Raw genomic sequence first — 14883 nt, 5'->3', positions numbered from 1 at the left:
ATATCTCGGCCATCTCGGGCATCTCGGCTACTCTCCTGCGGGGTGACGAGGTACGGCCCGACGTCCTCGAAGTGCACGAGCGGGTAGAGCCGCTGCGGCCGCCGCCGCGGCGCCGCCTCCTCGAACTCTACCGACGGCGCGGCGGAGAGGGCCTGTTCACGGTTGGGGGACGGCGTGTGAACAGGTCCAGCTCACGTCGACAGCTCGGCGGGCACCGCAAGGCGCGGGAGAGGGCCTCGAGCGGCGCCGCGGCGACGTCGGAGTTTGGCTGGACCCGCGCCGGCTGGAAGCCTGGGAGGGGGGGGGGGGCGGGCGGAGGAGATTCGTCGAGATTCGCCGAGGTTTGCCGAGGTCCGCTGGCTAGAAAGCTGGAATGGGCGGGAGGAGGCGGGCGGGGGCGGGGGGTGGGCGGGGGAAGGGGGGTACGGCTGGAGCACGGCTGGAGCACGGCTGGAGCACGGCTGGAGCACGGCTGGAGCACGGCTGGGCCCGCGTCTCTCTTCGGGGCGGTGGCTGGATCACACGGGGAGACTGGTCAGGACCTAGAGAGGAGAGCAAGGGGAGACCCGCAGAGAGCGGAAGCGTGTCTGGGTCCCTGGCGTGTCATCAGCAGCTAGCGTCACTGATGGTGCTCGTGGCATCTAGGGGGGGAGTGGCCGACGATGCGGCCGCGCGAGCCGTTGACGAGCCGCTTGGCCTGGTCGAGATCGCGCGAGATCGCGCGAGATTTCGCGCGAGGTTTACCCGAGATTTCGCCCGAGATTAGACCCCCCCCTGGCGGGCCGGGCGTGGCGGCCTGGTCGATGTTCTTGCAGAGCATGACGAGGGCGCCGGGCTTCAGCTCGAGGTCGGTGGGGACGATGCACCCGTCCCTGAGCTGCTTGAGCTGCGCCGGCCGGCCCGTGTCGTTGGCCACGTACCTACCGCAGCACGGCGCCGTGGCGGCGGGCGATGCCATGGGTGGCGGCGGGCGGTGCCATGGCCGCGTGCATGGACGCGTCAGTGATGCCATGGCCGTGTCCGAGGACGCGTCAGTGATGCCATGTGCATGTCAGCCGATGGTGTCGGCGGCCGGTGGCGGCGCGAGCAGAGCAGAGCGTGTGTGTGTCTGGACGCATGTCGGAAGGGCCGCCACACACGTGTACGTGCGGCCGGCCGCCGCTCCGAGGGCAGCGAGCTGCCGCGCGTTCTCGGCGTCCGCCTGCTCGATGAGTTCGGATGAAGGAGGACCAGCTGCCGAGTCACGACTGCCAGTCAGACTCGGCGTCCGCCTGCTCGTTGAGGGCGAAGAGACGGGTCGGCTGCGGCTCGGCCTACCGGGGGGGGGGGGAGCAGCCGTCCACGCCCCATCACCAGAAAGGCCGCGCAGGGGCGGGAGGGCCGCGGCTCGGCCTCGGCCGACGCGGCGGGGGCAGCTCCTTGGGACGCCCCTTGCACAGGCCCGTGACGCGTCCATGTCCCCGCGGCGAGTGCCGCGGCGTCGCCGTGCGGGCTGTGGCCAGAGGCGCCTATTCGGCCATGGGTCGCACTCCTCAACGAAGTCCTTCCACCACCGACTCCTCTCGAGAGGCTGCACGGGGCGGCGCCTGCACTGACGCCCCGCACGGCCGTCTCGGCGGCGGGTGGAGCGGCGGGTGGAGCGGCGGGTGGAGCGGCGGGTGGAGCGGCGGGTGGAGCGGCGGGTGGAGCGGCGGGTGGAGCGGCGGGTGGAGCGGCGGGTGGGTGGGGCGACCCACTCGCTGCGGGCGCGCACACGCCGCCGCCAGCGCCGCCACCGCCAGCGCCGCCACCGCCAACGCCGCCGCCGCCGCCTCCGACGCCTCCGACGCCTCCTCCGTTGACGGGGGTTGGCTCGGTGGCGGGCGAGTGCGTCTCGGCGCCCTGCGGATGCGACAGCTGCGACGGCGACGGGCGCGGCTGCGGCCGCTGCGGCGACGGCTGCTGCGACGGAGGCGGCGATGGCTGCTGTGACGGAGGCTTCGACTGCTGCTGCTGCTGCTGCTGCTGCTGCTGCTGCTGCTGCTGCTGCTGCTGCTGCTGCTGCTGCTGCTGCTGCTGCTGCTGCTGCTGCTGCTGCTGCTGCTGCTGCTGCGGTGGCAGCGGCGATGCCTGCCGCTGCTGCGGGTGGCGCGGCTGGTGCGGCGGGCGGCAGCGCGAGTTGTGCGCGAGGCGCGTGAGCAGCGCCGTGTGGAAGGGCGAGAGGTTTCCACGCCGCATCTCGTTGAGCAGCGTCACGAAGGAGTTGTCCTTTTGGCGGAAGACCTCCGTCAGCACAACCACTTGGTCGAGCACCCGCTCGAAGCAGCGCGCCTCGAAGAGGAAGCGCTCGTTGCCCGAGCTCATCCCGACTGGAGGCAGCTGGAAGAAGTCCCCGCACAGGACCAGCTGGATGCCGCCAAACGGGCGGTCGGCCCGCGCGAGGACGTCGCGCCGCCGCGAGGACGCGAAGACCTCGCGCGCGATCGCCTCCAGCTTGTCGAAGAAGTTGCCGTCGATCATCGACACCTCGTCGATCACGAGGACCTCGCAGCTCTCCCACCGCCGCTGGGCCGCCTTGTTGGCGAGCACGCGGCCGGCGAGGTTGGAGGCCGACTCCTTGCCGAGGCCGACCCCCGCGAAAGAGTGCAGCGTCGTCCCTCCGATGTGGCAGGCGGCGATGCCTGTCGACGCGCAGACACACACGGCCTCGTTGCCCTTGGCCTCGCGCAGCTGAGCCACCACCCGGTGCAGCGTGAAGGACTTGCCCACGCCGGCGCCGCCCGTCAGAAAGATGGACTGCCCTCGCAGCGCCGCGTCGAGGGCTCGCTGCTGCTCGGCGTTGAGCGGCGCCTCCTCGCTCTTTGGCGGCGGCGGCTTGGCAAAGAGCGACTCGATGGTCGCGTGCCCGCCCGCCTGGTCGTAGTGCGTCACTCCGCCTCCGCCGCCATCGCCGCCTCCTCCTCCTCCTCCCACCCCGCCTCCTCCTCCCCCTCCTCCGTCCAGGCTCGCAACCACGTCGAGCACCCGCACGCCGTACTCTTGCGCCTTTTGCGGCCCGATCCCGGAGACGCCGCGCAGGGCGCCGAGCGTCCTCGGCCGCTTCTGCGCGATGCCCTCGAGCACCTTGTTCGAGAAGATGAGGTATGGCTGCTTCTTCTCCTCTCTGCCGATCTCGGTCCGCAGCGCGGCGAGCGCGTCGTACAGCCGCTTCTCGCCCCGCCCTCCGCCTCCGCCCCGCCCTCCGCCTTCGCCCCGCCCTCCGCCTCGGCCTCCGCTGCGGAGCGCCGCCGCACCCGCCGCCGCACCCGTCCCCGCGGCCGCTGCGGCCGCCGCCGCCGCCGCCGGGCCGCCAGCGCCGCAGGTTGGCGCACAGGAGGAGGGCGCGCGCAGAGAGGGGTCTGGCCCCATCTCGGGAGGCCTGTCCCACTGCGTCCGTCCGGTCGCGGCGTGGAGAAAGTACATCCGCCCGCTCGCCGCGTCGACCGCCTCCCGCCAGCCAGCATGAAGCGCGGGCGACGAGGCGGCCGCTGCGGCGGTGGCGGAAGAAGGCGATGGCTCCGCCGCTGCCGCCCACGGAGAGGAAGGCGGTGCCGCATTCAGAGCTGCGGCCGGTGCCAGTGCTGCGGCCGGTGCCGCCTCGGCGCCTCCTCCTGGCGCTGGCGGCGTGAGGGCCGTCGCATCCTGCGGCACATCAAACTCTTGATGGTAGCCTGCGCCAGAGCCGGAGAGGCGGGGGTTGTTGCCGACGGCGTCGCCCTGGAGCAGGTCGAGCGCGCCGCGGCGCCCGCGGAGAGCGAAGGCGTCGACAGCGCCGCGGCCCGGCCCTCCGCCCTGCCGGCCGACCGCGCAGGGCGAGCAGTCGGCCGCTGCGCGGGCTTGGCCGCCGTAGCCGGGAGATGCGCTGCTGCCGGGTGGCGAGCCCCATGCAGGGATGTGCGCCTGCAGGCTCGCGAGAGCGATGTGGGCCTGCTGCGCCGCGTGCCGCACCGCCTCGGACGGGTCTTGGTGCGAGAGGACACGCATCTGCTCGAGCCGCTCTTCACGGCCTGCGGCGCCGTCCGCGGGAGCGGCCGCCGCGAGCCTGCACCAATCGAGCCTCGCCGCCTCCGTCGCGTCGGCAGCGAGGGCGCCGGCCGAACTCATGTACACAGTGGCGAAGCGGTCGCTCGAAGGCATCGGTGAAGGGGGTGAACCGTGCCATCCTCGATCGCCGTGCAAAGCTCGCTTCCGAGCTCTCACGCCGCGCGTAGGGCCCTTAGGGGCCTAGAGAACACAACCCCCTCTCTCTTTTCTCCCAGTATAAAGCTAAAACGTAGCTAAAACGTACGTACACAGAAATCATCAGTCTTGGTCCCGGTGAAACAACATTTGCGCGCTCCTGTCGCCGCGCACATGCCACCAGCTTCGCAGCGCAGCACCGCCTACAGCATGTACTCCGCGAGGTCCTTCCTTCCACCTCCAGGGCCAGGCGCCTACCAGCGTGGCGTCAACGACTCCACACTCATGCTCGGCGATAGAGCCAAGGCGTTCCACGGCGACGGCTTTGACCAGTCAAGGGCGCTGCTCAAAGAACGCACCGGACGGCCAAGTCCTTGTGACTACAGCCCATCGACGCTGCGCTCGGGCCGCGGGTTGTGGAGCGGGCGGAGTAGCAGCATTGGCCTGCCTCTCTTGCCTCCGCCGAACCGAAACCCGGGCCCTGGAGAATACAGCCCAATGAGACCGAGGGCGGTGGGCAAGAGCTTTGGTGCGGTTCCTTTGCACGCACGTGCAGCGGGCCTGCTGTGGACTGAGCCGCACCCTCCGGCGCTTGCAGGCGGCGACGGCTTCAACGAGGAGACACTTCGAATGAAAGAGCTTCACCAACGCCCTGGGCCCGCTCACTACAGCCCCTCGGTGATGCGAAGCGGCGGCCGTTCATTAGGTGCTGGGACGGCAGGGTATACGATCAGCAGGCGGGATTTCAGCTGGGATCTGCCAGACCTGGGCGGCGGGTATGGCAGCAGAGGCCCGGCGATGCTTTGGAGGGGAGAGGAGCTGCGATGCGCACGCGCACGCGCCTGCCGCAAGTAAACCTGTCCATCCAGGCATCCTACTGAGTATTCTGTATTGTACTCTCGCTGCCTTTGCTTTGCCTTTTGTGCTCGCGTTGGTCGCGGTTGCCTGGCGTTGGTCAGTGCGGGAGAGGACGTGTACCACAGAGTCGACCAGTGCGACCACCCGCGCCCCGCGCGCCACGCGCGGGGCCGGGCGCGCGGTTGGGGTTGCGCCCCTGCTCGCTGCTGGTGTGCGGGGGGATGCGTGGTGGTGGTCGTGGTGGGGTCTCTCCCGGCGGGCCATGCGCCGAGAAAAATAACAACTGTTTCAACTGGTGAGAAAGCTGCGGCGAGCGTGCGCTGCGAAAGCGGCGGCGGCGACGAGGCAAGGCGCGAGGTTCGCCGCGAGGATCGGCAGAGGCCGATCCCCCTGGAAGGCGCCCTGCGACGCGATGGCGATCTGCGCGGCGAGCGCGGGCTTCGAGCCCATCTGCGGTATGGGCAACGCGAGTGGAGAGGGGGCGAGGGCATCCAACCTGGCAGAGGCCGCGAGAGCGAGAGGGCGAGCGGTAATCTCGGCTGATCTCGGCTAGATCTCGCCTCAACCCCCATGATGCTCTGCCGCGCGCGGGGCAGCAGCAGCGCGTAATAGGCGCAAACGCCGAGCAAGCCGCCGTGACCGCTGGAGCTCCGCCGCGCCAACATGCAGACGAGCGAAGCGGCGACGCCTGGCCGAGTTGGGCTGTGTCTCAGCTCCTCTCTGGCTCTCTCCTCATTCGACCGCGACGCGGCTGTCGCCTCACCCGCGCCGACATAGAGAGCTGCAAAGCCGACGCGGCCCAATGCGGCCTGCAGCAAGGCGAGGGGCGTCAAGGCGACCGTCTCCGGGCGCGGTAAGGTGGCGTCTGTTATCTCGGCTTTGCCTCGGCTATACCTCGGCTACACGTCGGCTACACCTCGGCTATATCTCGCCTGCAGAGGCCTGCCGAGCGCGTGTAGCGTGCTCCCCACCCACAGCAGCTCAAACACAGAGCGAGTCGCAAAGGCACCGAGTAGCAGCGTGTGCGGCAACCTGCAAGGGCAGAGGAGGGGAAGGCGGTGGCGGCAGCGCGGTGGCCGTGTCCGTCGGTGCTCTGGCGGCGGCGGAATAGCTGGGCTGCTGATGTGACGGAGAGGAGGAGGAGGGACGGGAGGGGTGGTGTGTCGCAGCCTCGCTCGCGGCGCGAAGTGGCGGTAGTAGACGTCGCTGCCGCACAGCGCAGCGTACGTGTGCACCGCGCCGATCGCGCCGAGGTCCCACTCGGCAGGCCAGGTGGCCAGGCGCCACCAGTGGCCGAACACGCCGAGGAGGCACCCCTTGCGCGTGCAGCCAACGCTGACGAGGGCCGCGTCTGCGGCCCACGAGCCGTCGGGCCACCGGTGCACTGCGCCAATGCCGCCCATCTCGTCGACCTCCTCGTTTGATTTCCGTGGAGTTGGCCGGCGGCCTGCAGCCAGCTCACGCTTCGCTTGCCGCAGATAATCCACCTCTGCACGGAAGCTGTGGGCGGGCGGACGCGTCTGGAGTAGGGCGGCTGCGGTGAGAGCGACAAGCGCGGCAACCCGGTTCGGCATGGCCTGCCGACAACACCGCGCACTGGCACTTGTACATCACGGGAGCCGCCTAAGCGACTCCTGCGAGGCACTTGCTCCCGTATCGCCAGGCCCTGGGTTCCGGCTCCTACCTCTCGCGGTTCTCGATCGATGTCCTTTTTGTACGCCAACTCAGGGTGTGTGGCAGCCCGCTGGCTGTGTGTCTTGTGAGCTTGTTTGTGTCTGTGTGTCGCTCGTGCGTGTCGTCATCATCTGTCTAGCGTCCACCCATACCGCGTTTTTTTTATGTTTTAGGTATGTTGTTGGCAAATCATACCGCGTTGGTGTCCAGTCCGAGCCTGGCTGTTCTTCACCTTTCTACCTACCTACCTTTGTGTGTGTGTGTGTGTGTGTGTGTGTGTGTGTGTGTGTGTGTGTGTGTGTCAAGAATACTCACTCACACACACGATGTCCTTTGGCCGCATACCTACCTACCTTGGCCGCGTTGGGTAGCCAGGATGGTGTGACGCGATCCACGCAGGCGTGTTTTCTGGCGGCCGACCGTCAGTGCACGGAGTTGCCCCTTCTCCGACTGCCCCGGCTCCTACCCAGATAGGGGGTCTGTCGACCCTGACTCGCACCAAAACGCCCTTCCTACCTACCTACCTATTGCGGGCGCCAATCGCCAGGCTCCGTGCCCCACCTACCTACCTATTCCCAGGCCGCGCAGCGAAGCGAAAAAATACCCGTTCGCCCTCTGTGAATAGGCTCCCAGCCGCGCGCCAGCTTGTACCGCGGTGCGCGCCGCTCGCGAGCCCGCCAGAGCATGGCCTACTGGGCTCCCGAGGCGTTGGACGGCTCCAAAACGGCACTCTCTTCCCTCGACAGAGTCGAGGGCACGGACCCTCCCACCTACAAGCTCGGTCGCCGCCCGCGCGAGAAGGCCACTTCGGCGCCCTTCCGATTTGCGTCTCACGCAATCAGGCGCAGCTCACGCCGTGCCATGACGGGGTGGCGATTCGGCACTCTGGCTCGGCGCCTACCGGCGTGCTCAGGCACCACGGGGCGTTTGACAGCAACGAGGATGTTGGGCAATGGGTTTGGCTGACGCACCAGGAGATGGGCTCGACAGTGATCCGCCACCGCGGGCGCCGCCGCCGCACCCGTCTCGGCTGGCGTCCCAGCCGCAGGCGACTCGTCTGGCATGGCCCCGTTCGCGGCTAAACGCGCCGTCTCCCGCGCGAGCGAAGCGGTTTTTTCACCCCCTTCCCCCCCCCACCCACCCACCACCACCACCTACCTACCTACCTACCTACCTACCTATTGCGGGGCCCTCTGGGGCGGTCAAAACCGGACCTACCTACCTATTGCATAGGGTCTAACCGGGGTCAGCAGGCACCCCCAATCTGGGTAGGAGCCGGAACCCTGGCAGGATTCGGTACTTCAGCTTGGTATAGTATCATCGTATCCTTCTCGAGGGGGTATCAAGGTATGCTCTAGGCCTCTGTGGGGACCCCATCTCAGTTCCGTTCGCGCGCCACGCCCAACCAACCAACCATATACCGAAATGGTCTCGTCGCAGGTTGCACCTGCAGCTACAGTTGTATCCGGAATCCGCCGAATCATTTGCCTCTTCTGAAGAAGGCAGTAGCGAGCTGGGACAGTCCCATCATGGATTACATAGGTCATAGAACGTTGCCAGGTGACTCTCCCAGCGATTATGCTCGAGGCGGAAGGCAATGTCATCGAGAGGCCGCGGCCGCTCCCGCGGCTGCAGCCGCACCGGCTGCCTAGCCCGCTAGCCGGCTGGCGGCCGCAGGCCGCCCAATGCAACGACGGCCGCAATTGCCGCCCTCCTCGCCCAGGCAGCGCATTGCTTAGTGAAGAGGGGGGTCGTGTCCGGTGTGAAGGCGCAGTGCTCAATATTTACCGGTATGAGACTGGTATTTGGTGATATTTTGATTAGTTTTGGAGTGGTATGGTATAGTGGTATGCGAAAGTGGTATGCGGGGGTTTTGATTAGTTAGTGTAGCGGCTGTGTGTGTGGTCCCGGGGGCGAAAGCATGCAAAAGTGCGGTATTACCGGGTATACCGGGTTTTTCCAGGTATGTATGTATCTAAGGAATGGATTCAACTTTGGTGGGGGGAGCCGCTTCGTCCGTGGACGGCAAATCGCGGAGTTGCGAGTCACGCTCGGGCGGACAGCGACACACAGCCCCTTCGCCTTCCCCTTTAAGACCTCAAGGGCGAGGGGACATGCGCAGCCGCACCTCTGGCGAAGCCCACAGTGGGAGACTCCTATCACCGCCCCTGCCACCCACGGCGTGAGCCTTTTGGCCGCCTCTGTCAGTGTGCCCGTGGTAGTGAGAGACTGCCGGTGAGAAGCCGGAGGCAGGTCGCTCTAGACTGAGATGAGACCGCCAGAGAGTGGAGTTGGGAGTCCACCGTGCACCGCGCTGTGACGGCCTGAGTGTCGTGTCCCTTGCCAGGAGCAGGAGAGCCCCACCTCGCTGTCCCCCTGATCGTCCTTCCAAAATCCTGCTCGTGCAGGTGGGGACCCTGTCCTCCTGCTCCTCCCCTATCCCGGCCTCGCGTTTGGGTTGTCTCATGTCTGTTTTGGCTAGTTCCAATTCACTCTGACACGCTAATCTTGAAAACGCATCCAACGGAGCTCCGTGTTGCTCCCAGCGGAATCCCCCGCGCTTCCTGCGGCCATGGCCGATGATACTAGTATGAGAGGTCATCTGGCTACCGCGAGCGCGACTCAACTCGCCGACGTCGTCCGATGATTGTGCCTCAAAGTCAGCCTCCGGAGGCTATCGTGGGGTCGAGCCGGCGGTAGCCATGACATGTGGTTCCACCACCCCTCGCAGGCTTTGCCTCTGACCGCCACCGTTCCCAGGCTGCCTAATGGGATGGAAAGGAAGGCTGGGCGAGCGTATAGAAGCGTGCTCGACCTCGTCGTGGCAACCTGCACGGCAGCGCTGGTAGGCGCGATGAGCGTCGTGCCACCTGACCCAAGATGGGTCGCAGGCGTCGTACCGAGCGTGTCGAGACCGTGTCCTGATGTGATCTGCACGGGTGAGTCACGTCGGACGGCGCCGTCGGCGGTGAGGGCGATGCTGTTCCCGCCTCTAGCCAACACAGCGAGAACGCGCTGCCCAGCAAAGGCCTCGATCTTTTTCGGCAGCAGCTGCTGCTGCTCGTCGCCGTGGCCCAACGTGCCATAGTCTCCATCGCCCCAGCTCCAGAGGGCGCCGTCGGCGGTGAGGGCGAGGCTGTGGTACGCTCAAGCCGACACAGCGACAACGCGCTGGTCAGCAAAGGCCTCGATCTTCTTGGGCAGCAGCTGGCGCTGCTGGTCGCCGTGGCCCAGCTCGCCTGAGCCTTCAAAGCCCCAGCTCCAGACAGCGCCGTCGGCGGTGACAGCGAGACTGTGGTTGCCTCCTGCCGATACAGCGACGACGCGCCGCCCTGCAAAGGCCTCGATTTTCTTGGGCAGCAGCTGGGTCCGCGTGTCGCCGTGGCCCAGCTTGCCTAAGCCTCCACCGCCCCAGCTCCAGAGGGCGCCGTCGGCGGTGAGGGCGAGGCTGTGTGCGGCGCCAGCCGCCAAAGCGACGACAAGCTGGTTAGCAAAGGCCTCGATCTTCTTCGGCAGCAGCTGGCGCTGCTCGTTGCCGTGGCCCAACCGGCCAGAGCCTCCATCGCCCCAGCTCCAGACGGCGCCGTCGGCGGAGAGAGCGAGGCTGTTGTAGAATCCAGCAGACACAGTGATGACGCACTGCTGGAAGGCCTCAATCTTCTTAGGCTGCCACTGGATCTGCTCATCGCCGTGGCCCAACTGGCCCACGCCTCCGCGGCCCCAGCTCCAGCCAGAGCCGTCGGCGGTGATGGCAAGGCTGTGGCATGCTCCAGCCGACACAGCGACGACGCGCTGGCCAGCCAAGGCCTCAATCTTCTTAGGCTGCCACTCGTTCAGCCCGACGCCGTGGCCCAGCTTGCCATATTCACCATCGCCCCAGCTCCAGACACTGCCATCGGCGGTAAGGGCGAGGCTGTGCGCGTTTCCAACCGACGCGCTCACGGCACGCTCGCCGCCCAGCGTCGATGGGAGGAGGGTCGGCTTGTTGAGCCGCGGCACGCCCTCGCCGTGGCCGAGCAGGGCTGGAGAGTAGGACGGCGCATTGCCGCACGACCAGAGCCGCCCCTCGCCGTCGATGAAGAGGCTGTGCCGATTGCCTGCCGACGCCCTCGCCGGCGGTTGGACTCGCGCAGCAGCGCAGAATAGCACAGCCACCGCACGGCGCAGCTCTCGCCCTCTGGTAGCGCCAGCAGCTCGAAGCCGCGCTCTCGCGCCCACAAGCGGATGCCCTCCAGCGCAAGCGAGGCGTGGAAGAGCAGCGAGACGGCCGCGGCGCGAGCGATGTCGAGGGGGTCGCAGCGAGAGACGACGCGCACGAGGAGCTCCGTGGGGAGGTCGAGGAGGCGGGCGGGCGGCGGCGTGTCTGGCGAGGGGGCGGAATGCCGTCCTCCGGCCGTGCCACCGATTTTTTCTTTCTTTTGAGCTTAGCCTTCGATGTTATGAAACAACGCAAGGCGGACATGGCATATCGCTCTCGCTTTCTTTTTCTCGTAATTTTTCGGGGACCTGTCCTCCTCCCATCGATCTCTGATTGAATTTTATGGCACTGTGACCCATACCCCGGCGGGGGGCCGCCGCAGCCACGCCACGCGGGCTGGCTTCATGCTCCGATCACTAGGGCCACTAAATAAACCCCCGGCCAGCCGAGTAGAGGGGGCGTTCCGCAGCTAGGGGGGCCCACAGCGCGAGGGAAAAATTCCGCCGCTGGGGGAAACCCGGAGCGCAGAGCTAACCCTCGGAGACCCTAGCTCCGAGTAGAGGGGGCGTTCTGCAGTTAAGTAAGGGGAAACCCGGTACACGGGGCCTCTCGGAGACCCGTGTTTACTTTACGGCCCTTTCCCCGCGAACGCGCACCCCCTGGGCTAGGGCTCTCTTGCCCGCAACCCGATGCCAATCATCCGGCCCGCTGGGTGCGCTTCTTAGCTCCCCGGCCCCTCCGAACTGGTGCCGATGGGACGTCGAGCGGGAAAAGCTTCGAGGGGGCACTGTCCATGGCGGAAGGCGATGCCCCGGAATGGCTCAGCAAGTTCATCGACACACCTGTCGTGAAGGCGTACGACGGCGGGTTGGTGCAGATGGCGAGAGCCGAAAATTGGCTCTTTGATGACAGGTTCAAAGGCGACTCGCCGTACGCCACATTCGACGACAAGCCTCAGAGTTTCACCTATGCCAAGAAGGAAACGGATGCCCTTTGAGCCTCCAGGCGATGAAGTTGCAGTAGTGGCGCGCCGTGTCGTAGACTAGCCTCCTCGGAATGGAGCGTGGCACTGTTTAGTAGGCTTGGGGTGCGTGCGGCACAGTTGGGAGCGGCCTCACTGTTTTCGTTGTATATGTATCTTACACCTACCCCCGCCGAAAAAGAGGGGGGTGGTGCCCCAATTCTTTTCCCGTGGTGTACCTGTGTTAGTGCCAGAAAGAAAGAAAACGGACAACCCAAGGGAGGGACGATGGGTGTTAGTGCAAAAGAAAGAAAGAAAACAGGCAATCCTAGGGAGGGATGGGAGGACGGCACGCCGCCACCACACAGGGATTTTAAGAAGAGGGGTGTGGTGCGCTAGCCGTCGCCCACCCTTGGGCAGAAAGAAAGAAAGAAAACAGACAACCCAAGGGAGGGAGGGGAGGACGGCACGCCGCCACCACACAGGGATTTTAAGAAGACCCTTGGGCAAGTGCGCGCCTGTCGACACGCGGATTCGCTTCCAAAATATATGTACGTAAGAGCTACGCACTGAAAATTCTTTTCCCGCGGCCTCGCTGGCGCCCGCGCTGGGCACACAGGTCGAAGGTCGAGAAAAATATGCCCTTCGAACAGCCCCGCTACAAGCTCCTGCGCGTGCCGGGCTGCGCCACGGCGTACCGCGTGCCGGAGGTCGAGCACGCGCACGGAGGTGCATCCCGCCGGCCAAACCGCAGCGTTCGCGCCACCTCCCTCCGCAGCGGCGACGTGCATGAGACGACAAGCACAGAGTACGTTCAGGATGCAAAGGGCTGATGGGACGATTTTGAGCGGTGGCGAATGGCTGCTAGCGGCGTCCCGGCAGTGAGGTGCGTGACGCGAGGCACGGGAGTCCCACTGGGTGGGGGCGGGGGTGGGGAAGTATCGCAATGCCAATGCTGGCAGAACAGGCCTGAGGTCGAAGCCTACCGACCGTCTTCCTCAGCCACACGCCGACAAACGCCGCCACTGCGAGACGCATGATCGCGGAGGGCGGAGCCAGAGAGTCTCAGTTTGCAGAGCCACCGAGAGACTGCGCACGTGTACGTTATACGCGCACAGAGAGATGCGTGTGTGGAGTGTGTGTGGCTGTGTGCTGTGTGGGGAGGCGCTGTGGAGTATGGTGTGTGTCTGTGTGGAGCCCCGGCAACTGCGGGTCGATTAGAGTACCCGGAGCGCTACGTCCCGCTAAAAGCTAATAGATTTATCGCCGGTCTTTGCGCCGAAGCGCGGCCAACACGCACCGCAGGGCAGGGTTAGCCGCCGCATCGGCCGCCCGTGCCCTACCGCCCCGCAACCAGGCTGTATACCAAAACCGACGACAGAGACGAAGACGGCGCGTGCGCCCGCGCCGGTCGTGCGGCGCGCAAGAGCGGGCACCGCTCCACATGCGGCGACTGGGTCGGGCAGCGGTGGGGCGCGCCGCCAAGGGCGCCAAGGGGGGAGAGAAGGCTGTGCCCAGCAAGATCTAGCCGTTGGCGGCGCCCCAAAGCCGGCAGCGTTGATGCGAGGTGGGCCACGAGCTGCGGCTAGATCTTGCCGGCGGCCGTGCCCAGCTGCTCGCGGAGCTGGTAGGTGTTCGAGTAGGCGAGGAACTCGTCGGCGTGCTTCTTGGCGCTCATCGACACGTCCTCGGCCTTCTTCTCGATGGCCGCGATCTCGTCCTTCTCGAGCTTGCGCACGAAGGCGGCCGGGTTGCCGCCATGCACCTGCAGGCCGGGGGGGGAGGGGAGAGGGGGGGGGGGGGAGGCGTTCGGACTCAGGTCAAGGACGGTTCGAGGAAGTGTCTCGCCTCCCCCACGCGGGACCAGCCCGCCGATCTCGGCCACTCCACCGCCACCTCTCGGCTGCCTCTCGGCTGCCTCTCGGCTGCCTCTCGGCCACCTCTCGGCCACCTCTCGGCCACCTCTCGGCCACCTCTCGGCTGCCTCTCGGCCACACCTCGGCCGCCTCTCGGCCGCCTCTCGGCCGCCTCTCGGCCACCTCTCGGCCACCTCTCGGCTGCCTCTCTGCCGCCTCTCTGCCGCCTCTCGGCCGCCTCTCGGCGGCATCTTGGCGGCATCTCGGCCGCCTCTCGGCCGCATCTCGGCGGCCTCTCGCCTCGCCACGTGGGACCAGCCCGCCGGCCGGAAGCACGGAGCCAGCCTCGAGCACGCCGTGCGTCTCAACGAGGGCGCCTTCGCCGATGACGCACCCATCGCCAACCACCGCAAAGTTGTCGACTGTGCAACCGCGCAGCACGCACCCCTGCAGAGACACGCAGACGCTGGCTCCTCATGCCGACCACTCACTCTTGCCACGCGCCCCGGCAAGCAACGCTGTTCTCTCTATGCTCTCTCTCTTATGGGGGCGTGGGCGTGGGCGTGGGCGTGGGCGTGGGCGTGGGCGTGGGCGTGGGCGTGGGCGTGGGGGGGGGGGGGTTGCCCCGGTGCGCGCTGAGCGAGTGAGCACGCCTGCCCGACGGTCACCCAATCGCCGATGGACGTCTTTGCTGCAAAGCCGGTGGGGTTGACTGAGGCGGAGAGGACGACGCTGCGGTCTCCGATGCTACTCTTGCCGCCGATGTCGACCGGGCTCTGGTCGCCCCGCACGACAGCGCCGTACCTGAAGGTACGGGAGGAAGTGTCTAGGAAGTGTCTAGGAAGTGTCTAGGAAGAGGACGTACCTGAGGTACGAGAGAGAGAAAAAGATGTGTGTGTGTGTGAGGGTGGGTGGGTGTGGGTGGGTGGTCCAGAGACTGGTTGCTGGGAAAAGGCGAGGGCGCGAGAGCGGCTGCTCCCCGAGCGCGGCGAGAGGCGGTGGGAGGGGCCGCCCCCTTCTAGGGGGGGGGGGGGAAAAAAGGGCTTTGGTTGATCTGGAATGGTCGGTGTTTGTTTGTGGGAAAAAATTCGCCGCGGAATTGGGGGCCCCGCTGGCGCCCCTTGGGTAAGGGGAGGTCA

The 14883-nt window shown here is 66.7% G+C and overlaps 4 protein-coding genes across 4 annotated transcripts in view; 2 read left to right on the top strand and 2 right to left on the bottom strand.

Moving 5' to 3' along the window:
* Positions 1-107: 107 nt before the first annotated feature.
* EMIHUDRAFT_432496 (hypothetical protein) lies at positions 108-4146 on the bottom strand (the record flags this gene model as incomplete). The annotated part of the gene is given in 10 exon segments (XM_005766921.1): positions 108-152; positions 236-291; positions 658-697; positions 797-920; positions 1140-1201; positions 1272-1313; positions 1393-1508; positions 1587-2928; positions 3554-3614; positions 3633-4146. Coding segments are annotated over 9 exon segments (1848 nt in total), but the record flags the coding sequence as incomplete, so codon positions are not given.
* A 225-nt stretch (positions 4147-4371) lies between these two features.
* On the top strand, positions 4372-5052 carry EMIHUDRAFT_196949 (hypothetical protein; the record flags this gene model as incomplete). The annotated part of the gene is made up of 2 exons (XM_005766920.1): positions 4372-4726; positions 4919-5052. 2 exons carry the CDS (start codon positions 4372-4374, stop codon positions 5050-5052), a joined length of 489 nt encoding a protein of 162 aa, XP_005766977.1.
* A 7469-nt stretch (positions 5053-12521) lies between these two features.
* Positions 12522-13113, top strand: EMIHUDRAFT_432495 (hypothetical protein). Its single transcript, XM_005766919.1, has one exon. It carries the CDS (start codon positions 12527-12529, stop codon positions 12719-12721), a length of 195 nt encoding a protein of 64 aa, XP_005766976.1. The 5' UTR covers positions 12522-12526; the 3' UTR covers positions 12722-13113.
* Gamma_CA_1 (gamma carbonic anhydrase) overlaps positions 13091-14883 on the bottom strand; it is a 2316-nt gene continuing 523 nt past the window's right edge. Inside the window, exons 2-4 of the mRNA XM_005766918.1 lie at positions 14398-14548; positions 14045-14191; positions 13091-13653 (exon numbers count right to left, since the gene is read on the bottom strand). Coding sequence (XP_005766975.1) covers positions 13474-13653; positions 14045-14191; positions 14398-14548 — 478 coding nt within the window. The 3' untranslated portion in view covers positions 13091-13473. The remainder of the gene's footprint in view (positions 13654-14044; positions 14192-14397; positions 14549-14883) is intronic.

The sequence above is a fragment of the Emiliania huxleyi genome (assembly GCF_000372725.1).
Source record: "Emiliania huxleyi CCMP1516 unplaced genomic scaffold EMIHUscaffold_5, whole genome shotgun sequence".
Lineage (NCBI taxonomy): Eukaryota > Haptophyta > Isochrysidales > Noelaerhabdaceae > Emiliania > Emiliania huxleyi.
Note: the sequence above shows the minus strand (reverse complement) of the source record. Positions and strands in the feature narration are given on the sequence as shown.

Bases quoted from the DNA above. Each gene is read 5' to 3' on its own strand.
- EMIHUDRAFT_432495 (XM_005766919.1), top strand. From the start codon at position 12,527: ATGCCCTTCGAACAGCCCCGCTACAAGCTCCTGCGCGTGCCGGGCTGC.